Source organism: Bactrocera dorsalis, chromosome 2 (genome assembly GCF_023373825.1).
Source record: "Bactrocera dorsalis isolate Fly_Bdor chromosome 2, ASM2337382v1, whole genome shotgun sequence".
NCBI lineage: Eukaryota > Metazoa > Arthropoda > Insecta > Diptera > Tephritidae > Bactrocera > Bactrocera dorsalis.
The window spans coordinates 1,624,801-1,649,271 of record NC_064304.1 but is presented as its reverse complement, the minus strand read 5'-3'; the positions used below and the strand labels follow the sequence as shown (position 1 = coordinate 1,649,271).

At 38.6% G+C, this 24,471-nt stretch overlaps 1 protein-coding gene across 3 annotated transcripts in view; it reads left to right on the top strand.

Annotated features, from left to right (window-relative positions):
- Positions 1–24,471, top strand: part of LOC105233943 (uncharacterized) — a 119,257-nt gene that overhangs the window by 77,650 nt on the left and 17,136 nt on the right. For all 3 annotated transcript variants that reach the window (XM_011216121.4, XM_049446992.1, XM_019993051.3), the window contains exons 3-11: positions 4,459–4,591; positions 4,699–4,907; positions 11,396–11,506; positions 12,803–13,006; positions 13,369–13,520; positions 14,539–14,683; positions 18,534–18,664; positions 19,733–19,892; positions 24,235–24,404. In XM_011216121.4, the coding sequence (XP_011214423.3) occupies positions 4,459–4,591; positions 4,699–4,907; positions 11,396–11,506; positions 12,803–13,006; positions 13,369–13,520; positions 14,539–14,683; positions 18,534–18,664; positions 19,733–19,892; positions 24,235–24,404 (1,415 nt within the window). The remainder of the gene's footprint in view (positions 1–4,458; positions 4,592–4,698; positions 4,908–11,395; positions 11,507–12,802; positions 13,007–13,368; positions 13,521–14,538; positions 14,684–18,533; positions 18,665–19,732; positions 19,893–24,234; positions 24,405–24,471) is intronic.

Genomic DNA, 24,471 nt, shown 5'->3' with positions numbered 1-24,471 from the left:
TAGTTGTAATTTAGGCCCGTCTTATACGTCTATATATACATCTTATGATACGTACACATTCATCCATTTAATTAAGATCTGGCTAATGGCATAGTAAGACTCCTATATGAATGTAGTATAATGAAGTACTAATATTGTATGCATATATACTGTTATTCTGATATTAATGATTCAAAATAATGAGATTACAATAGCACCGTTAATAAGTACTCAGTTATTTAATGCTTACTGTGACAGAGTTATGTTTCATTCTACCCAGTGTCCCACTGACATTTACTTTCACACAAGTCTGCCCAGCACTTGGCCACTCCTACATGAATCGCCCCAAGAAATATGGACGGAGGTATTCGTGACTCCATAGTTCAGCAATTACTCATGTTTATCGCCAAATAACAAGAGAGGAACTTAGCACACCGACCACCGCCAGCATTACTATCACCACTTTGCCATCGCAATCACCTATTACTCTTTTCATCTTCATCATCGCAACCAGCAACCAGCAATCAACATAATTTTAGGTTTATTAGACAGCTTGCGCTTATCCAGGCACACATCGGCTAACATTATTGTGTGGCAAGCGAGAAAGCCAGCTTTTGTGCCTTTGTTGCGTCATCCACTGCAGTGGCCATCAATAATCATCGCTCCTACGGTAATACAATTCTAAACACCTCAGCCAACAAAGACGCCACAGCCATTGAGAGACTGAGGGTATCGAAGCCAACAAGGCCCTAAGTCAAACAAACAGTTCACGATGGTTCAAATTAAGAGCAGCTTATTTGGAGTTAGTTCAATGCCAGTGTCAGCTGCTGGGACAGTTTATCTCGAGTTTCACTCGGTGCGGAGAAGAGTTCGTGCCGCACAGACAAAGGCCGCAAACCGCATTACATAACATGTACACAAATGCACAGGGGAGAAGTTGGTTGGAAAGCGGTGTGAGGTGCGAAACGACAGCGGTAGCCGCAAAATAAGTAAGTCAGATAAAGGAAACAACAGCAACAATGGACGGCTGCCATTATAGCAACAGAAAGTTTAAGTTATATTTTAGTACATCTATTTAGGCGTAAATTTTCGGTCTTTGTTGTACCTTCAAGTCCACTCGCCTGTGTACGTATTTCCTCGACTCAAGTGTATGTGTGCGCACAACCTAAGTGCAGGCGACCATAAAAATTGATTTATATGCCCCATGTGATTTTATCACCCATGAAAACGCCTTGAGGCGCCAAACGAAATCCTGCCTTTCATTGAGTGCTCAACGTGTTTGTTGTTGTTATTGCATTGTGGCACAACAATCGCATGAATGGTCTAAACATAAGTATTTGCGAAGAAATTTACACAAAAACGAAAAAGATTTTACACCTTGAATAAGTCCAAAGTGGCAACAACCATTACAATTGCCACAATTGGCTGTGTGGCAATGCCGGAGAAAGACGACCCAAATTGAAAATACCGCTATGTATACATATGCTCCGGCATTTGTGCAGACGGATGTGTTTTCCATTTAAATAACCCAAATATGCGACAATGTGTTGAAGGCGAGTCGGCAAGCTGTGAGCGAAGGACGGCTGCCAGTTCACCATCGGCTTGCTGCTGCTGTTCGGCACTTATTGTCCATTGTTGTTGGGGTTGTTGCTGTTGTTGAAGCTGTTAGGTCGATGATATCTTTGGGTCATTTATTGATTGTATATCAGATTAATATCTCGATTGTTACGACCGCAATGCAATTTTCAATACCACACAAAGCCCTGTGGAAGTCACAAACATGCACACACATGCTCACACTTATACATAGGTATTATATTGAAGTACATTCGTATGGTCTTTATGTAGTACGGGTGTTGTCGAAGATAGCTTATTTGAAGGCTTTGCAACCATTTTGGAAACATGTCTCCCCCTACAACCCACTTTCCATGCCGACCTAACTGTATCATTGGGTTTTAAGTTATACACATGAAATATGTATCGATGAAAATTTGATCAAACGTAATTTAATTTCTGCTCAAAGTGTAGACAGATTGCTCAAATAATTACATAAACAAATTTGGTTCTGCTACAGTTTAGAGAGTTGCTTTAGGAAGTTGCAACAACAGGGTATATTCATTTTGCAACGAAATTTGTAACAATCAGAAGGGAACGTCCGAGACTATAAAATATATGTATGTGAGAGATCAGTGTGTAGATTTAGCTATGCCCGTCTTTCGGTCTCTATATACATTCGAACTAGTCCTTCAGTTTCTGCCATAAAAATCGATATATTAAAATCAAGTTCTTGTAAGGAAAACTTTTTTTGATAAAACTGTTTAGACCAGCCCACTATACCCAGCATTCAAATAGACCGACAAACTGACCGAAATCTAGATTTACATAAAAGATATTTCTCTTTATTAAGAGCTAAATAATATTTGTCCGACTCGTTAAGTGTCCCTGATGTCATCGAACGATAGGCCCAAGAAACGTGCTGTTTCGACGGGTTCGTAACATAGAGAGAAGGAAGGGGACTCATTGGACGTTGGGTGTATATTTTGTATGTCAGGATCTATTCTGGCAAAGTAAGAGTTTAACCTGCACTCTTTTTAGAGATGATAGTGTATGAACTCCAAGTACGTCATCTGCTGGGAGCGATTAAGGGGTTAATGGCACCACTAAAATTTAAGAGAAATATGATATGCTCCTTTAAAAGAAGTATTCGGGTCTCCCCATCTAGATGCTCCATGGGAGATATCCTGTTTTGGTCCGTAGTGCGGTGTACTGACAGGTCTGTTTCTAAAAGCTGTCTAAAAATTCCTTTTGCGACTATACACTTCCATTATTTGGACATCTTCTGGACAGAACCGCTTTCCTCGTGTCTCTAAAACCGACTCAAAAATATCACCAACTCAATCTCAAGTCAACTACCGTTACGTTTTCTTTAACCATTTCAGCCATCCGCTGAAAAATTGCTGAACATCAAAATAAAATCAGCCAAATTATTGGCAACTTTCGCAGTTTCTTCTGCGAAGATAAACTATCAGTTTCCTCAACGCCAAACCGAAACGAGCTAATTTGATCAACTGCAATTCCACGAACGTCAACATAATTCACTTCATTGTTTTCAACTTAATCACTTCTGCAGCGCGTTGGGCGGTGCAATAAGTTACGAAACCACCGTTAGTTAGATTCACACATGTAGCGCTGTTTATGAATGGTGGACTGCAAGCAGAGGTGTTTGTGCGCGGTAGCCTCGGTCGTAAGCGCCAATCAATTTGGAACATTTTTCACCAACTAATCTCATTGTTATAGCTTGTGATGTGGCTGGCTGGCACGCACGCGTGTAGTGGTGCGACTAATGGAGCAAGGGGCAGGAACCGCGAAGAAACGCCATGGCTGTCAGTGCAAAAGTAGTAATTTATCTTAATTTACTCATCTTCTTCCACTTAAATGCCACTGTTGGCCAGCGTCGAAATGAAATCGTAGCTACACACCAACACACATACACTCATACACACATATGTACATACTATGCATGGGGATGAGCTGTCTTGTGAGCGAGCAAGCGAGCGAGTGTGAACTGACCAACAGCTGGAACAACCCAAAGCCAGTGGTAACGGCCTGGCATCTTCTCACTGAATTTTGCATGCTTGCAACTTCTGCCTCACACTGATAATTGCATGCCTCCACTGCTTTGAGTGGCTGTGTCCAACAAGCGCGCCGAGCTGATGGCTGTCAGCCAAAAAGCAGCAGTCAGGTTTTGTAATATAAATGAAGAAGAGGGTGAAAAATAGGAAAAAAAAACTTAAAGAGCGATGTTCGGCTGCTGCCTTCTTGCACGCAGTCTTCCCCGAACCTATGCATCTCTTCGCCACATTACTCATTAGTTGCCAAGTTTGCCTATCTGCCGCTCCGAGGCGTTCAAGATGTTGCATGTCAAATTTTGTGTTTTATGGACTTGTGATGTATTATCGAGGGAATATCTGCAACGTCTGTTGTTGCGGCAACCAAGGCGAACAGCTTTGCTACATTCTCGCAGCTCAAAATCTTACCGAAACTTGCAATTTCCAGTTTTTGCTTGCGGTCGGTTGTTCGCATTTTACAATTCGAGTTAGTCATGCAACGTTAAAGTCCAACTAGGCGTGTGTTGCGAGGATTTTTTATTGATTGAGAATAGAGGTCGTGTTTATGACCCACCTACATCAAAATTTTATGAAAGAAATTTGTTAAAAATTCAACTCTGTGCTGGTGCTCTAGCATAAGTTTAAAACATCCATACATATCATTAATGTTCAGAAAGGTATCATTTATTAAAAGACATTAATAAAATGTTTCGAAGTTGATTAAAAAATCAATTAGGGGGAATTTATGACTCCTTGTCTAAAAAGAAACCAAGCTCTATATCTCGAAATTTTAGAATATGCCATCAAAAATCTTCATCCCGCTTTCAGCCATTCCACAACTAAATATTTCCATTTCTGCTCTTCTTTTCAGTGCCCTTGACGCCGGTGCAAGGCGTGCTGGGTCGACAAGCGATGCTGCCTTGTGATATTTCTCCAATGGAGCGGGACGATGCAGTTTACATGGTGCTGTGGTTTCGGGAGGGTGACGGCGAGCCAATCTATAAGTAAGTTCTATAAGCAACATCAGCATAATTTGCGGAATATCAAATATGCTTCACAAGTAGTAACTGTGTTCGCCTAAATCTCAAACTATTTTCAATATTTGAAACAGCTTCGACGTGCGCGGCCGTCAATTTGGACAGGCGCGGCTGTGGTCTTCCGAATTGGCATTCGGGCCACGCGCCTACTTCAGCAGCACGTCGCACCCGGCACAGCTGAAAATCGATAACGTACGCATCGAGGACGAAGGCGTGTACCGGTGTCGTGTGGATTTTCGCAATTCGCCGACACGAAATCTGAAAATCAATCTCACCGTCATTGGTAAGTATTCAATAGAGGATTATGTAAATGAATGCAGTGGATATTAATATATGAGCCCCAACGAAAATTTGTCTGGCAAATGTGTGCGTGATGATTAGCTCTGGGCTTTGCCTACAAATGGATATTGAACGCAAATGGCGAATTAACGACGATCAAATGGACAGAATATCTGCAAATCGATTTGGACGACTATTCCCAAACATGCTTTCGCCCATCTCCCCGCCCAAGCACACACCCACGCCAACATGTACACCGTAGTCAACCACAGCAAAAAACAAAAAAAAACTCGTTTGATTCTTCCAATGTACACAAAGGGTCTGGCATTTCAGGCATACTTCCATTTCTACTTCCGCACACACATTGTCCTGCCGTTCGTCTGTGTGTGCAACAATCATTTTATTGTCATTAGGCGCGGTGCAAGTGCATGTGTTCGTTTATGCAACATGTAATTTTTCCTACGTACTTATGTACAGTACGAAGGGAGAGTGTAACAATAACAACAATCACAGCAATTATGACGCTGTGATGGCATAAAGCATTAAGGCAATGCAATAGGCGGGCTGTCTGGCAATTGTCTCTTCATTGCAGTTGGTAGTGGCCACCGCCTCGACCGTATTTGTGACAGCACTGCTGTGGCACGAATGGCAATAAAGTTGTCTGTGAGTGCCCCACCCTCTTGTTTGTTGTTTTTAAGAGATTTATGCGGCCCAGTGTGCTTTAAGCACATTTAGTGCGGTTATACACACATATCTCCGTGCAAAAGACACTCGCGGCTTATTGTCCGCCCAAATCATCAGCTCACGTTTTCATAAAAAATCGCCAACGGGCAGAACTGACCTCGTTTTTAAGTTTTATATCTCAATTTTAGGTTGAAAGCTTTTGCGAAATGATGTTTATGGAACAGAGTATGATGAAACTTATACATGGAAATTTGCTCATTGAAAGTTTTTATCTCACGGAATATATGAAAAAGAATATACAAGTATATACAGATGTTGCATGTAATAATCAAAATTTTACAAATAAAGATAATATTTGCTAAAAATGGTTCCTGGATTGGAGAATTTTAGTAAAAGTTAAGACACCTGGTATAAATAAACATTCCATTTGATTATTTTACTTTCCAGTACACAAACCAAGAGTAATTGATTTAACGGAATAAAATTTACCTCATATCATATCCGAGGGGCTTTATAGCGTTAGCTTAATAAAATTGGAAGAACGTGATTTTATAATAACGGAACATATTTATGCTTAGAAAGATAAAATCGCGTAAAAACTTGCCTTTGACTCTATATAATCAACAAGCGTACCTCATGAAATTAGGCAAATTAGGTTAGGTTAATCTGTAGGCCACTAAGCCACGCTTGGCATGAATTTTAGCAGACTCTGCGGCCTTACTGCCGATATCTCCTCCAGTGCATCATACTGTGGGGACCCCAAATGTTTACAGCGTAGTCTTGTCAATACGGGACTGGTGTACAAAGATGCTCCATCGTTTACCTGGTGCCCTGCTCTAAGCATTTCCTGCAGTTTTCTCGATCTGTCAGCTTGTCAGCCCCATCTTGCGGGCGTGTGTCGCCACCAGACAGTTAGTATTCCTAACATGCTCCTACAGTCTCTTCTATCGAGTGCTAATAGGAATGCTGTGTACTTTCGATCTACCGTTTTGCACAGGCGGTTTTGCACCCTAGTAACTCGATAGACAAAGTGCAAAGACACTGCAGCATTGCCGGAATAATTCCGTCCGCACCGGAAGGTTTGTATGATTAGAATGATCGCGTCCTTATAGCCTGGGAAGTGCACACTGACTAGATCTTCCAAGGAATCCTGGCAGTTGTCTGTCCACTCTGCGCTACTCTTTCGAATTAGACCGGGCGTGGTGGGGCTTTTGGATAATAGTTTTCTAAGTCACGCCACATCCTGAGTCTTTTCAAATCCACTACAAAAGTTTCTCCAGGATTCTCGCTTTGTCTTGCGAACCAAGTTCTTGTAGTCCCTTAGAAGATCTTTATTCCCGTTCCAGAAGTCCTCGCTTTCTGCCAGCTTGACCCAGTTGAAGCAAGACCCAAGCTCCTTGTGTCACTAGAGAGGCTTTAATTCTAACAAAATGTAATCGTATAAATTGTTCGGTTATATTCGAACGTTGCCCTTCCTTACTTGTTTAAGAAGTTATTTTCCAAAAAAATAAGCAAAGTGGAAGCGCTAACTACATCAGAAACCGTCATTCATACCTTTCGGTTAGACGAAAACCTTATTTGTTTTGATGTGATTAGGTATAACACATGAATCTGTTTATATTTCTTTCAAAATTTTAAGTTTGGCTCCACATTTTTGTTGTGTAGTGTACATTTATAGCAATCTAGCAATCTCGAAAAAGACTAAGCAATCAGCCAATATGTATTTATAAGTAGAGTACTCCGGCTTTGCCACGTAATCCTTCAGTGCTCAGCACTGGTAATCGTGAGCTTTCGGGGCTTACAGTTGCATGTTGCCGCTATTAATTTAGTGCTTAAGTAAAAATGTGCCACAACATGCAAAGTTCAATGTGCAGAAAATGCTGCGTGACAGCAATTTAGTTATTTTGTTTACATTGTATTTTTGACCAGTTCAATGCGCTAACTACGGTTTGCTACTACGCCATTTATACGCTGGTGTATGTGTATGTGTGCGCTTGAGATGGCGTGTTTTGGCGTCGCTTGAAATTACTCGTGTAGTACAAAACTCGGCGGAGTGTTCCCGTAGCGCCAGTGGAATGATTTTCCGAACTATAAATATTTCAAATACAGCAAACATTTGTGTGTATATATTTTTCGTTTCGTATATTTGTTGTTTGCCTGGTCGCCGCATAGCGTACGTCACGAGCCAAAAGCCAACCGCTGGGGAACGGGGGTAGCCGTAAATGGCAATCTGTTGTGGTTTTTAATGCGGCTAAACTGGTTGCACTTTAGTCTTAAGGTGCCTGGGTACACATACACACACACATATACATACATACATATATATATGTAGACATGCTTGAATGCACGGGCCAGTGATGCAACAACTCATGTTGCACGGGTGTTGATACATGTTGCTTACGTTTTTTCCCTACTAATTGCTCGTACACATATATTTATTGTGTTGGCTTTTGTTGTTGTACCTGTTCATGGTGCACGTTTGTCAGTTTGCCACTGCGCAACGGTAATCACCAATCCGTAAGCATAATTTGTCACGTATTATTTGCTGTTATTTGCTGCTCTACACGACATTGAACACGTACCGTTGCATAGCGTATATAAGTACTAACAAATAAATATAGTAAAGACGCACAAAACACTTGCAGGGATCTCCATTTGTGCGCAGCAAATGCACAGACTTTGTTGACTAAGTCTTCGCAATTCTTACAACGCAAAAAGGTAAAGGTGCGATGGAGTTTTCCACTTTGTTCTAGTCTTGTTTCGCCTTGCAATATCATATATATGCAAGTGTGTATTTATGTAACAAAATTTGTGATTTGAGGACACAGTTGAAAGAAAATTATTGTTCGAGTTTCGTAACATGTTTTGAAGAAAAATCATGAAACATCCAACTGATGAAACACATTGTTTGAGATTGTTTCAGTAAGCTGGTATCATCAGAAAGATGAGTAGACGCTAAGTCATCCTTCGCACAAGTATTATGTTATTTCAATTCTAAGCTTCGTAACTCATCTTCGACCATACCTTAGGAGACGTGCCAATAGCAAAACTACAGCAGGTATCCCTCAGAGAATCATTACACTTCCTGAACCTCTCATTGCCACAATTCAGGAGAAAATAAAGGAAACACTCTCTACATATATTGTGACAAGAAAGTACTCGGGAATTGTAAATAAAACGCACAATATACAATATCAATACTTATTTTCTTGCCTTCAAAGTCATCCCCATCAGACGTCATATACTTATGTACACAGTTTTTCAGTCCTCGAAAGACTTTCCATAAGCACTTTTTGACGGTCGATTGAAAACGAGTTCCACAAAGCGGCAATTTCAGTTTTGGGAAACAAGAAAAAAATTAGACCGAACCAAATCTGATGAATACGATGGTTGATCGATGGTATTCATTGTGTTTTTGGCTTTAAATTCGGTCAAAATTGTGGCTTGATGCGATGGGGCATTATCATGGTGGAAAATCCATAAATTGTTCTTCCACAATTTTGGCCACTTTCGATGGATGTTCTTACACAAACGCCTCAATGCGACCATATAGAACTCCGTTTTGACCCTCGGTCCTTCCGAAACAAATTATGCAACAAACCTCGAATATCGAAAAAAACAATGAGCATCAAGATGATTTTTGAGCGACTTTGGCGTGCTATTTTTGGTTTCAGCTCGATTTATTCTCCTTTCCGATGATTGTAGACCTTTTTTCATATCAAACACATAAACTTATGTGTCATCTGTCGATATAACGCTCTCCATGAATTTAGAAAAGAAATTCTCACGATCAAGTATGTCCAAAGAAACCTGTTTACCATACTCTTTTTGAAAAAAATTCTGTCTTTATCGGGGCGAGTCGAGCAAGAACCCAAAATATACAGCAAAATTATTCGAACGGACTTGCGAGAGTTGTTGAGCTTTATTTCCATCCCTCTGACACTTGCCTGACGATTTTCAAGCACCATAACCTTCACTTTTTTAATATTTTCATCAGTTGAAGAGGTGGTAGAAGGTTGTCGGGAACGAGGCAGGTCTTCAACGATCTCTCGAGCGTCTTTGAGGGTATATGCTTTTGATAAAACTAAAGCCATTTCCAAAATTCGCAATGCTTCCGCATAAGAAATTTGGTGAGAAATACAAAATTTGAAACAAATGCTTTGCTCAATATTTTTATCCATTTTAAAAATCGCAAAGCACTACTGAGGTGTACCGGCTTAAGCAGCTGCTGTAAACAAACTGGTTGACAGATTGTGCTCCTATTTGGCATAGTGATTAAGATTAAGAAAAGACATTTTTTTCATATAATTTTCAGGGAAATTTTAACTACAATTTCCGGGTTCTTGTAAGTCATGATATATATGAAACACATTTTTATTATGAACGTATGCACATATGTATTAACTCAGGGTTAGTGGATTCGATTGCTGGATATTTGTATTCCAACCTTAGTTTTGTCTATGATTTACCATTTACTATGTACTTTATTCTCATCAGTAAACGAAAATAATAGATTCCGATCTATTATAAGTGGTTTGGTAAATGATACTCAATATCACTTAACGTTTTATTTCTTCAATAATATATAACTGTTATATACATAACCAAACATTTTATATCTGAGAATTACAAGTTCTGTTAAGATGCCCGAATACATACTTCGTTACCCAAAGATACCTAACTAAAGGCTGAGTGTCAAAATGCACTCTAAGTAGAACATATGTCTCCACTAACTGCCAGAACAATTTCGCATTTTCGAAAATATTTTAAAAGTTTAAAGTGTTGCAAATGTGTATATCGTCACCTGAAATGCAAAATAACGTATCATCAAAAAATTCGAAATTGAGTGTCTTATTGATTACGCTTCACTACTTCAAATTATATACATAATATTAAATATGTTCAACATTTTCTGGTTCTGCGGTCATATATAAACCAGTTTTAACCAATATTAATATTTCGTTTCACTCATGTTCCATTTCATTCCGTGTTTCATTCATGCCACTGTAAATTTCTGAAAATGTTGTTACGTTAATTTGCATTTCAGGTGACGATATGTCGTTACATTCATGTTTGTTGTAAGTACATACGTACGTATAAATTTCAGTTGCGATGCAAGAGATAAGCCACAATGCAAATGTCTGTAACTAACAGCAAATAAATGAACCGACTCGACTTTTGATGCCATAATAAATGTTTAGAGGTATTTTCGGCATTGCTGATATGTGCAACGCAAACAGTTATTTATGAAACTGAGCAATTTTCCAAAACACATTCAAAAAATAGTTAGTTGCCTTTGCACAAATCTACAGCATCATATATCCTCTGGAAGGCAATTGTATTAGCAACAGTGCGACGGACATTGAAAATTTTTGTTTACGCATACCGCAATGCATTTGTAGTAACTGGAAGAGAAAGCATTGTTTAGTACTTCGTCTTCATTAAGGAGAGGTATGGCTTGAAACTATAAAAGCTCGCTCACAATAATTTGAAGGCTTCTACAGAACTTTGCTACACATTATCGGTGAAATTGTACATATAGAGAATGTGCCCCATTCATTCCAATATCCAAAGAGCAGTAATATAATCACTTTAGAATTTCGGAAGGCACTTCCTATAAAGTCATTTGGTGCAGCGTTAGAGAATTGCTGTTGCGCTATTTATTGCATGTGAGCGCATAATAGGGAAAACAAGTGTTAATTATAAATTGTAGTGGAAGCCATAGTGGAAGCAGCAGACCAGTCTTTTTATAATTTTTTTTTTTTTTTTTAATTTACCATAATTAACTCACTATTTTCCTTTTTTTAGTGCCACCGGATCGTCCAGTCATTTATGGCCCTAACAGACATGATAAGGCCAGCAATGTGGAGTCGTTTAACGAAGGAACGGATATAGTGCTGGCTTGTGAAGTGACAGGCGGTAAGAAAACTTCATTATTTACTCAAAAATTTGTTAATGATAATCTTAATTAAACTGATTATCAAAATATGATTTCAATAATTTACGTAAATAATTCCAAGAAACGTAAACATACTTTTTGTATGCTTTAAATTATGTTCCTTACTTACTTCAACTATAAAATTATTACGGAGTTTCGCTAAAAATTACCCCTAAATATCGTATCAAATGGGATTCAAATATTCAACTGATTTTAAACACTAAAAAAACAAATAAATTTTCTTCGAAAATGTTATTAAATTTGATTTTTGTTTTAATAAATGGTTATTTTATATTTAGTTATTTATCAGCACAGAGATTTCAGCTGTGCTAGTAAATTCTGAAGAATCTCTCATGGGGTGATCGAAATACTAATTTGAACCATCTCTGCTTTCTATCATTTCCGGTACAAAAACAACAACGATTGATGCTGTCACATTTGATAATGCTGTCATCTCAACCACCACAACCAACGTCACTGGACCAATACACAACGCCCAACACTACCAATGCCGCTGCATATGGGACCGTGTGGGACCGTTTGGGACAACAACATACTCTCTGTTACAATTTATGTCATCTTCATGGCAAAAATCCATTTCGTGCTGTTTTATGTGAACGAAAAAACTCTTGGCTACGAAAACGAAAACCGAAAATAAAAAACAAAAAAATCCGTAATAAAACGAATAACTGCAATGGACCATCAACGAATATAAACTACACCAACAACTACAATGACAACAATAATAAACATGTAACTAACTAATGGCCGCCGCACTCAACTGTGCAACTTAACTGACAATGATGAACTGGCAAAAATATTTCTCAATACCGATTTTTCTCGTTCCTTTGTTTTCCACATTCATTTATTTTTACACAATTTTTTCGGAGCGAACTTACCACATTTTTCGTTATTTTCCTTTATTTTTTGTTATTTTTTCACAAACTTTTTATTTTTTCCGCGCGCTTTTGTATTCCTTCAACTCTTCTCTATTATTCTTATTTTTTACTCTTTACTCGAGTTGCTTTTACTTGGCGTAACTGGAACATTACTGCCACTGATGTTGCCATTGTTACTGATGTTGCCTTTGCTGCTGCCATCACTTCGGTTGTTGCCATCGTCGCTGTCATGGCCACTAATAATAAAAAACAAAAACCGAAAACCGAAAACAAAATCACAAATACAAACACAAAAACAAACTATTGTGGACGCCCTTCTGCATCACTGATGCCGGTGTGTGTGTGTGTGTGTGTGGGCTTGGTCAACACTTGCAACAGGACGTCCACGTCCAAATGTAACATGGTATTTAGATAATACGGTGATTGATGAATCTTTCGAGCATCGCCCGGACGGCAAGACTGTTAACCACTTGTCATATCCAAATATTGGACGACAACATTTGAATGCGAGATTAGTTTGTGTGGCGAGCAATACGAATTTGACGCCGCCGAACAACAAAGTGGTCATACTGGATGTCAATTGTAAGTATCACTATTGCAGAATGAATTTCATCCGCTATGAATCCGAATGTGCGGGGACACACTTATCAGTATACATACAAACACACTTTTCAACGGAAAAAATAAAATTTATTTTAAAATTTTTGCTAAATTTATGACTCTAAACTAAATTTCACTAACATATTTAAGCAAATCTGGTAATCTGTAATCCCTCACGCTAAGAGAATGGTCATGATATGATACAGAGATACACCAACGCTTTAATTTTCTAAGAGTTTTTGGATTTTTTTTTAATTTTAGAATGAGTTAATAAATAATTTCAGTTTATGCATATAATAAAGGTAGTAAGCGGTTGTTATTTGCAAATCTTTATTAAATTGCAGTGAAACCTGTGGCTGTGCACATAATGACTAAGGATCGTTTCGTGTCTGCTGATCGCACATACGACATTGAGTGCAAGTCTTCCGGTTCAAAGCCAGCTGCGGTCATTACATGGTGGCGCAACAACAAACAGCTGAAAAAATTCACGAAAAATGTAAGTATAACGTGGATAACTTACTTCCAAATCAATATGTTCCAAGCTTAGCCATCGCAGCAGTGTGAGGAAAAATATTAAAACTTTTATAATTAACAATAAATATTGTATATTGGATAGTCGAAAAAGTCTTTTCGTATTTTTTCAATAGAGTGGGAATGTGAGATTTTAAGATTCATTTAACAAAAAAAATTAAATTCAGTGAAGTTGAAAAAAGTTACAGCTGCTCAAACATGAGTTGAAGTTTGATTAAAAATATGAAAAGACTTTTTCGACTACCAAATATTAGTATATTTCACTGAAGTAATATCCTTCCCTGTATATACGCTGCATAATAGTGCTGGCATCGCGGCATCATTTAATAGAACAAATGAAAATTTTTATTTATTTCACTTCTGGGAGTGTGCTTTCTAAAGTAAAGTTACTCATACGCATTGTCTACTTTCAATTAACTTCACATAGAGTATTTTTTAAAAGCCCAATTAAGTCATACAGTTGTTTCATTTCGACTGAGCTCTTAAGAGTTTATTGATTTTTGAGCTATTTTATACAAATGTGTCGCGATCTGTTTTAGATATAGATTTTTATTAGAACATATTGTATATGAAGATAGTATTTGTACCGAAAATTAGATTAGGAATTGATGTACCATATTGTACTCTTTAATCACTTTCTAGTACTTAACAATATATACGTCGAGATTTCGCATTATTACGAAATTCTAGTTGAACAAAATACCCAAAATATCATATTTTAAAAGTCGCTATTTTTCTCAATTTTTAAATAATTAAGAGAAAAACTCCGAGCAATTGCCAAACTCATTAAATATTCAATTATAGATATTATTGTAGTAATATTATATACTAAAATCTTGAATAACATGCTTTAAGTACCAAAAAACTAATATTTTGAAGCTTCAAAACTTTTGTCGTAAATTAATAATTTTTTTCATTTTAATCCCATATCCTCTACCGTTCCTGGCAATGCTGCGGCAACCTGCTTAACTCGACCACAACAGTTTAATGAACCCGACAATCAATCTCTAAGCATATTGACATTCACGCCCACTCGCGAGGACGATGGCAAGTATTTGACGTGTCGTGCCGAAAATCAATTCATCGAAAACAGCTCCATCGAGGACAAGTGGCGGATGGTCGTGCACTGTAAGTAATGAAATGCAATTATTTCACGCTCTTTGTGCGCCAGTTTGCTGGTGAACAGAATGCGCAGTATTTAAATATAAATGTGTATATGTAAATTGAATAATTTTAGCAAAGTGTGGTGGGTAATTATGGGGAAATTACGACAATAAGTGGCTGTGCTTGGCCGCCAAGAGTGATCAATAACCACCAAAGCGCATTATTAAACGCTCCCATGCTTACATATGCAAACACTGCGAAATATTGTATGTGCCTGCATCGCTGACGGCATTGGCAGTGGGGTGCCGGACCAGGGATGGTCAGTGGAATGTTTGGAAAGTTACGTTGTGTTGCTCGTTTTGCAGCGTTTAGAAATAGAGCTAATTCAAATAGCAACTCATGCCCATAAATAAGCCCGAAAACACACACAAATAACCGTAAATATACAAAAACCACAAAAATACAAACACTAAAAACTGAATGCCCGTTGTTGGGAATGCCCTTTGACACTTACATTCAATTTAATTCAATTGCGAAGCTGTGTAAATGCTCGAAGCTTTGTGCTGCTTGCTGTGCTTTTGTTACTTTCCCTCGAACTTTGTTATACCCCAGTAAAACCAGCTAAAGAGGGTATTATAACTGCATGAATGACGGCCACACAATTGTGTCGTATATGGGCACATACTCATGGTTACTCACCGTGGTAAGAGCGAGAGAGGGATGAAGAGAAATGCGATTTTCCCCCAAAATATGAATTTACAAACTCAAATATACTCGAAAAGCTTTATGGAATTTCAAAATAGGTTTTAATCGGAACAAATTCCATTCATGTAAAGTGTGCTTGGCACAAAAGCTTTGGCTTCAGCCGAACATGTTCGCCCCCGAATTGTTATTTGCGTTCGTGGTCTGGCATGGGTTGTGATTAGAAATGAAATTGGCCAAGTTTGTAATAAAAATAAATTACCCATTTGCATTGCTCGGTGGTGGGCATGTTGCGCTGAGCGAGGCAGTGGGAGCGAATTCTGAAAAGGACATTTCACGGCGAGTGGCTCTGTTGTAGGAATATTGTTCAAAACATATTGCATATATATACACATGTTGTTGTTGTTATAAAATATTTACTCGTAGTTTTTGTAGGAGAACACAAAGGCAACCACAACAATATTGCCGATGTGAAATGTTTAACGGTGACAGACATCGATGCTTTCATCGAGCGATGCTCCTACCGCCACAAAAACTCTGTAAATGGGCCGGCTTAACGGTTCTTTATATTTTAGCCCATTCCATCTAACTGGCCAGTTCATTTTGTGAGGATGCCTTTTTGCACACATAAATATTTTTACTGTCGACCGTCGACCATTCACTTTAATATCACCTCTGTTGAGAGATACCTAATTTTGTATGCAGATTATATGTATATGTATGTATATGAACACTTACACATACATACACACGCACATTGGGCAGTAGGCGTAATTGCCAACAGCGGCGTTGCGGTTGCTTTGTTTGCTCGTCAACGGTAATTTCGCTTTGATTTTGTTATTTTCAGCGCTTTTTTTACCCCCACAACGAATTTTTATGCTTTAAAATATGTCACATGCGGCTTGAGAAGACGGCCAGTTCTTTAATTTGCTGATGTATTGAATAGGGTATGCGCAAATGGGAATAAAACTAAATCCAGGAACAGCTATTATCCACTCATTAATACAATAAAGAAAATAAAAAGAATAGTATGCCAAGGATGGCATATACTAATATATCTCTGAGCTATTCGGTGGCGCATTGCCAACTCTGAAGATATAAATAAGCTTCACTAATTGCTAACTAATTTTATATATATTCGAAACTCTCTTAATAAACCGAAGAAGAGGGGTGTCAAGTCCACTGTGATCATCATTTGGAGCGAATGTACATTTCATGATATAGAGCCAGTTTGTGAATGGAATTAAAGTTTATTGAAATTGTGAATAAAGCCAGGTAGGTAGGTAGGTAGAGTGGCTGTCTGACAACGCATCTATGCCTTTAGGAGGCCCATTGTGATACCACCGGGACTAATATTTCCGTACTCTATTGCCTCTTCTCTGAACCACCCTGCGCTTTTGTTGGAGTTCATCAGTACACGAGGCTTTATTTCTGCAATTTCCTAAACGTCGTTCAGAGACTCTCGACCGATAGTGGCCAAAAATTTTCTATACAGCGCCTTTCATTCGAATAGAAAATTTTTTACTGTCTACTCTTTTCTACCTCATTATATGGTACTCCTACTCTGCTGACATGCCGATCTTTGACAGCGACTTGTTTGCACCTATAATAGAGTTCTTATACCAATCCTCTTGAAATTCAATAGTCAGCATGCGCGGCCCCTGTTCCATTCATGCCACGTTGCCTATTTGTTGAGCCAGGGATTAATTCTGTAAGTGGCCAGAGGCATGTAAATTCCCTCTTTTTTAAACTACTTGCGGAATGGTGGTTGATAGTTATAAGGAATATCACTATGCCCTGGAACCCAGTGCAGGTTTATCGTGAATTGTGATATTAGATCCATTAAGAGATCTTTGGCGACTCTGGAGATTTCAGTGCCTCCACCGCTTGGCTATCCGTATGTACAAATATTTATATAAATATTTTTCTTATTGTTAGTACATTACATGTCACAATAAAAAATCCTCCATTTATTGCTGTGATCTCCGCTTGGAAGACACTGCAGTGGTCTGGTAAACGGAAGGTAGTTTTGGTACCTAATTTTGCGGAAAAGACACCTAGATCCACTAGATTATCTAGTTTGAACCCGTCCATATAGATTTTAATCCTTGCGCCCATGTCTACTTCACCCTTTTCTCACTCTGCTGGAAGGGAAGGCAATACTGGGAATCAAATTTAGTTTAAACTCTATGAGATTTCGAAAGTCCGTGGTAGTGGGTAGAAAAGGCAACATACTAAGTATCATAGAATGTTCCTTATTACAGGTGGGTAATTGCGAGGGTTTCCTCAGTCTAAGAGCCGACTTCACTGCAATTTGCTTATAGAAGAAATCTGTTGGCAACAAGTGTAAAATAATGTTTTTTTGCCTGACTTAATGGTGTCCTAAGAACTTCATTGATATACTGGCTCCTCTTTGTATGCTTTTCATACGTCATACCGCGTAATTATTTTCCATTATTGGTCACCATGCCAATATCGTTTGTCAAAATTGGTGTGACCACTACTATGCCAATGAGCTACACGAGGCGTTAATCTCAATTTGAACCCCACAATCCTTTGTAGATATACAGTGCTGTAGCTGTTTTTTTTTACCTTAGGATTTACGAATTTCTTAGTGAACAATACCAGCTCCGTCTTGCTACCGTCAAGTTTAAATCGCTTGATACAGCCCAACGGCTTATGGCATTTAATTTTATTTGCATAGGGTTAGCGACGGTTCTCGGGAATTTTCTCTGACCACCAAACCACCAGCACAGGCAACAACATTATTTTCTAGATCTAACAACAATTTATTCAATGTTAATGCTTCCTTGAGTTGGACAAAGCTGCACATCGTTGAAGCTCCCAGTGTTCAAATTATTGATTTGCTCTTGGGCATCTGTTGAACAAATTTTCTGAGATGTCCAAGTCTTTAAGCATGCTCAGTATGACCCCACACTGGATCTTATAAACTACTTGGGTATATTCTTTAATCTCAAGAGATTTTTCAATCTCTGCTGAGATTAGTGCCGTTTCTGTAGATTTTCCTTTAGAATACACTGCGAAACATCAAATTTTTCTGAGTTTAAACTGTTTATTATATATCAATAAGCTGGATAAAGCTATAATTTTATAAGACTTATTATATTTATCCCAATCATCCGTAAATATTTTATTATATTTGTACTTACAGATCAACCAACGGCTCATCTCAAAATGGGATCCTCACTAAATCCAGACGATATAAAAGAGGGCGATGACGTCTATTTTGAATGTGTTATACAATCTAATCCCAAACCCTACAAAATGTCATGGTTTCATAACGTAAGTGCAGTCCAAAATAAATAAAATAGTGGGAATAGTGGTTTCGCAGAGGATTTTACGTCTCATGGTTTTCATAAAAACTGTCCAACTCGGTTTGGGCCGCTGCATTCTGGTTGGTTTTTCAGTGCCAGTAAACCTAATTATTGATGCGGCCTGTAATATGAAACATTTTTAAAAATAAAGAGGTCAGCAATGCCTGAGTTTAAACGATAGACATAATTAATTGTGGTAAAAGTAAGCTTAGGCCTTAACTTGCAAACTTCAAATTTATAAACTTTAAAAATATTTTCCATTAACGGTGTGAAAGTGATGAAGGTTAGCGACCAAAACCTTTTCGACGCCGTAGCTTTATTTGTGATGTATCTCCCACATATATTGGATAGTTATACTTGTACTTTTTTCTATTGTAAGCTTTACTAAGCCAATTCTAAGACACTTTCTTCAATTCTGCATTATATTTATTTTCTTACATCTCTTAGAGTTTTCGTTTATAACAGTACTGACCATAAATTAATGAGCGGAACCCGATCTTTTTCGGAATAAAAACAGAGTCATAATTTTTGGAAGGAAATTTTTCAAACCTAAAGCTTTATACATCCATTATATTCGAAAACCTTGAATGCAGTCTGAAACTTCCGCAATGTTCTACTATATATGGTGTAGTTTTTTTGCGCCACTTTTGCTGATAATTCAACAACGACTTCGCTCAATTTATATAAAGGCAATTTACTCCGCCTTAAAGTTCAGATGGTCATGTGCACTTTCGCCAGGCAATGCTCTTAAGCTGACGCGCTCTGCTCTTCACATATCATTTTCATTGTTTGCTGCCGGCATTCTTAGTGGCGTTGATGCGTTCATTTCATCGTTTGCTCAACGTTACTTCGCGCAGACTTAAGAATATTGTACAATATACTTAAATTCGTTTTTTTCACTTATCTCATATTCTTTTCATTCTCTTCCCGTTCCTTTTACGCAACGCTGTGCTTTCCGCCACCCTCACCGAACTGCGAAAAACAACGACAATAACAATTTATCATTGGCTCATACGGATGCATCATTGCACTTTAGGGCAAGGAACTGCATCACAACATCTCAGCTGGCATTATCCTTTCGGATCAATCACTCGTGCTGCAGAGTGTCTCACGTGCATCCGCTGGTGATTACACGTGTTTGGCTGTGAACTCGGAGGGAAGGGGCGCCAGTAATCCGGTTTCGTTGCATATACGCTGTAAGTACCGAGTGAAAACAATTTGATTTCATCATTGCTGATTACTTTCTGATGTTATTACATATGTATGATTTATAGTGAGCGTGAGTGAGTGAGTCAGTAAGTGAGCGCATGTGTTCATACATTTTAAGCACGTCGACACTTACATGCGGACATACAAACGGACATGTTTTATAATCGGTATTCTGGTGTGTAAGTTAGTACTGAGCTAACGAATGCTCGTCAATAATGTTATTTACAAAGCATTTTCCGTTAGAAAATCGTATTAACGGAATAATAGTAGTTCATGCTAATTTGCTAAGCGCTGTGGCGGATTTCTCAGAACTACTCAAAAGGATTTTTGCAGTCCAATGTTCGACTCGTCGCTAACAAAAAAGAATCTGTCTGCTATAGTTGGAGGACATAGTGTTGACAAGAAAAGTCAAAAATCTTGACAAAAGAAAGAACTTTCATGTATGTATGAAAGAAAAACGGACGCCAGCAAAATGGAGCTTGATTTGTTCCGAACTTAGGACTTCAAAATTATTCATCCTCAATAATTAAAGTTTATATTTTAAATTGCCCTGGCCAAAGAGTTGCAATCGACGAAATTTAAGAGCGCACTTAAACACTTATGTAAGTACATTAACACACTTAAGTAAAAAGTTTCTAAGCGCTTTTATGCATTAAAAAGCTTTATAGCGAATGCAAAGTGTCTCAAAAGTTGTTGTACCCAAAAGAAAATAAAAAGTAGGCCTTTTCGTCCAGCCGCTGCTGTCCTGCTTGCCCCATACGTAGATATATGGGCATGCAAATTTTCCCAAAAAAAGTCAAGGGTGCAGTGGCAAAGGCCTTAGGGATCACAAGAAAACCCTCAACTCGATTAATCCCACCGAAGAAAGCGCACGAAAAGAAAATAAATGAAAGCGAATAATGCAGTGAATAAACGAACCAGTCGACGCACTGGCGAACCACTGATTCACACTCGTACAGCCATCCACACATTTCCCTTAAAACTGACGACGGAGTCGGCAAAATGAAATGAAGTGTAACTGCGGACAGTTAAAGCGTCGCGAAATAGCTGCCCGAGCGTGGAGTTAAGTTGAAAGGAAAATAACTCAAGAACAGTAAAACGAAAGCATTGAGACTTAGCGTTGAAAGGCAGGCGCTTTGGCGGACGGCAAGGCAACCATTTTAGAGTAATGAATATTTTTAGAGACTTACAGTCGGTAGTAAGTCGCGTTAGAGACGTCAAAAGAGGCGAGATGGGCCGCTGAAAAGGACGGCTGAGATAGAGGCGTCTCGAAGTTTGTCACCCATAACAGCTGCCGGCTTTGAGCGGCACTATTTTGCATTCGTAAAAGGCATTTAGTACGAAAATCAAAACAATAAAAAATCCGTAGTAAAGTGAAAAAATAAGCTGGACGCGTTCGCTCGACTGCAAGTACACACGAACTGCGCCATCATCGCCACCATCCCATGGCGAATATAGGAAAAAGTGCAAAGAAAGGATGGCAGGGCGCAGACAAAATGCAGATCAAGCGTAAAACTTTTGTTAGATTTTTCATTTTCATGGAGATTTCTTTCTGGCTTCTAATTCGCTTATAAAGTGGAATAAACAAAAGTAATCAAATATATAAAAAATGAGAAGTGGCACAACAGCGTGGGTGCCCAGTCAAAGACTTCAATAAGATTACGAAGACGTAAAATAATAAAAACAGTACGAACATAATTCGCTAAGCCGACACTGCAGACAGTGGGGGTGCCGAGTTTCGGCGAAGCTTTTCAAGCGCCTGGCAGCTTCAGCGGCCACTCTGACACTTTAAGAATGAACGGATAAATGTATAAAGGGATTTGCGCCTAGAATTTTGGATTATTGTGGAAAATAAGGCGCAGCAGGGTGTCCGCTTTGAATGTGCGTTTGTGGCTCACTCAATGCCCCTGCGTTCGCCTATTGTTTAAAAATTTCCAAAATATGCCATATGTTTGTTGATACAAGGGTTGCCTTTTATATTTCGGTCTTAGAGAACAAAACCTAATACTAATAATAGGAAATCGCAAATCTACACACTTTTAAATGCGCTTGAACCACTCTTGACACTCTGATTGAGGGATCTCCAAAACTTGGGTTGTGAAAAAGACATTTAAAAAATTTTGTTGGATTCGGCTTATCTGGAAATAGCTTTCGTTTATCGTCTGTCACGTTGTCATAGACGTGTTTCGAAACAACGCTATAGAACTTTTTTAACAATTCCCTCAAACAATCAAAACGATTTTTTTTTGCGCAGCATGAACACATTATTTCATAGTCAAATATTCATGCAATACTGAATTTATGCTGTTCTCACCACTGCCTATTTAGTTGCCTCATTGTCAAGATAGGTCACATGATGATCTTGAAATACTCGTATCAGTGTGCGAACAGCACCAATAGTTTCTGGTACAAGAACTGATTTTGGACGACCTTCACGAAATTTGTATGATCTGCGACCTCGATAAACACTGGTCATTGACGGAGCTTCATCGCAAAAAAAATCAATTAAGTTCATCAGTGGACTGTTATTGAGTTAATCCTCATCGAAGGTTGTAAAAAATAGTCGCGGGGAAATGTTCACGATTTAATTAGATTTTTCGCCCGAGATGAATATTTTAAGTTACTGTAAAAAACTAAATAATGTTCGTATATCATAGCGTTCTGAGAATGTATAACTCCAAACATTTCAAGCTTTACTACAATGTTGTGAGTTGCCAGATAGGAACACAGGGTTTACCACATACCGAACCTTAGTACTTCTTACGTAATGATATGTGAAAATCGAAAAAATTATAACTTAAGACTAATTTGCAGAGCAATGTAACAACAGCACTTGTACTTTTTGAATTGCGAGACTTAAAAATGAAAGCTATAAATAAGATGATCACGGTAAAAGAAGAAAAGCACATTTTGGAACACAAAAAAATTATGTTAAACCTTTCGAGTGTTTAGTGCTGCAAAGGTTGAAATCAAGACTCTAAATTTAATTCGGACTGCTAATTTACGGGAAGGATTAATCAAATTTTACTTGCGGCTTTAATGGGAGTAGCCTTTACCGTATCCAGTGTATATCTCGTTATGGCTTCCCTTGCTTCATAGCGCGTTTCATGGTAGATATTTCAACATTGTGGAATAAGTGGATCCGTAACGGTGTGTACATCCTTAAATCCATTAACCTCCGTTATTATTCATCTCATTGGCAATTCAAAAGGTTTTACTCCTTGTTGGCAACAAAAATGTAAGAGTAAGTTAACAAGAAATGAAGCATTTATCCCTTCTGAGTTCCATGTTTTGGAAATATATTTGCTCGTCGAGTCTTCGCTGGCACTGCGACAGTAAAAGACAGTAAAAGACACTGGGCACTCACAAAGACAGAAGCGTCAAGTTTAATTCGCATTAAAATATTTATAACGTACTTAGAAACTTTAAAGGCGAATTAAAACCCAGCGCCAGATTCTGCGTATATAAATAATTGCATTTTCAGCAACGCCGGAAGCCAACAACAGCGGCTAAGATAAATAAACAAAATCCACAAACTGCAAGAAAAGAAAAGAAAAATGACAAAAATTAAGTGCCGAGCGAAAAATTGCGCTGAATTCCTTCAGCAACAAAAAAGCTCAACGAATGCGGAACCTTCCCCTCGGACACGTTCTGTTGCAGCATGATTTTACAGCAGTGTGTGTTGGCGTGTTTTTGCTGTTGCAGCTGCCCGTTGCCTTTCACATGCTGACTTGATACTTAATTGCAATTTCAAGCCAACGCGGCGACTTTCAGGCTAATTACACTCGCAGAAACAAAAAATAGAAATGGAAATAAAAAACCCACAGAATAGCGAGAGAACAGCGAAAGCATGGCGTAAGCGAAAAAATAGCAACCAATGGCACACATACAAAAAACCAAAAACAACAGCTTTTAAGGGAAGCGGAGGCAGGTTGCGAACGAACATTTGCAGTTGGTGAGGAGTTCTAGGGTGCAGGAAGCACCAAACGCAGCCGAGTAGATAGCAGAACGCGTTGCAAGGGTCTTTCGCACGCGGCACTGCATTCATTTCATTATGCGAAGCGTTGGGCATCCGCAAGCAGCAATTTTGTTTCTTACACTTAAGTTTTTTCAGCTCGCTGGCACTTGCCGTACACACTGCAAGCCTTGTCGACGTAAACAAAAGATCAGCGGCCCATCCCACGCAATAACCTCTCTAAGGGCGCAAGCATGATTCAACTCACTCGTTCTTACATATAAATATGCTTTTATGCTTCACTGTGTATTCATTTTCGAACTTTCTTTTTCAACATTTGTCTGGCACTTGTTTCACTTTTTTCTTGCTTGCAGTTGCACCCATTTGTGCCACCGATCATGAAGAGCTGCTGGGCGCCCTAAAGCACGAAACTCTGCTGCTAAAATGTGAAGTGGACTCATCACCGCCAGCGGAGGCATTTACATGGACATTTAACTCGTCCGGCGAACAAACAGAATTGCCCGCCCGACTGCACTCAACGGAGGTAATTATCCCACACATTAATATGCACCTACATACATACACACAGCATAAGTAGAGATAGAGAGTGC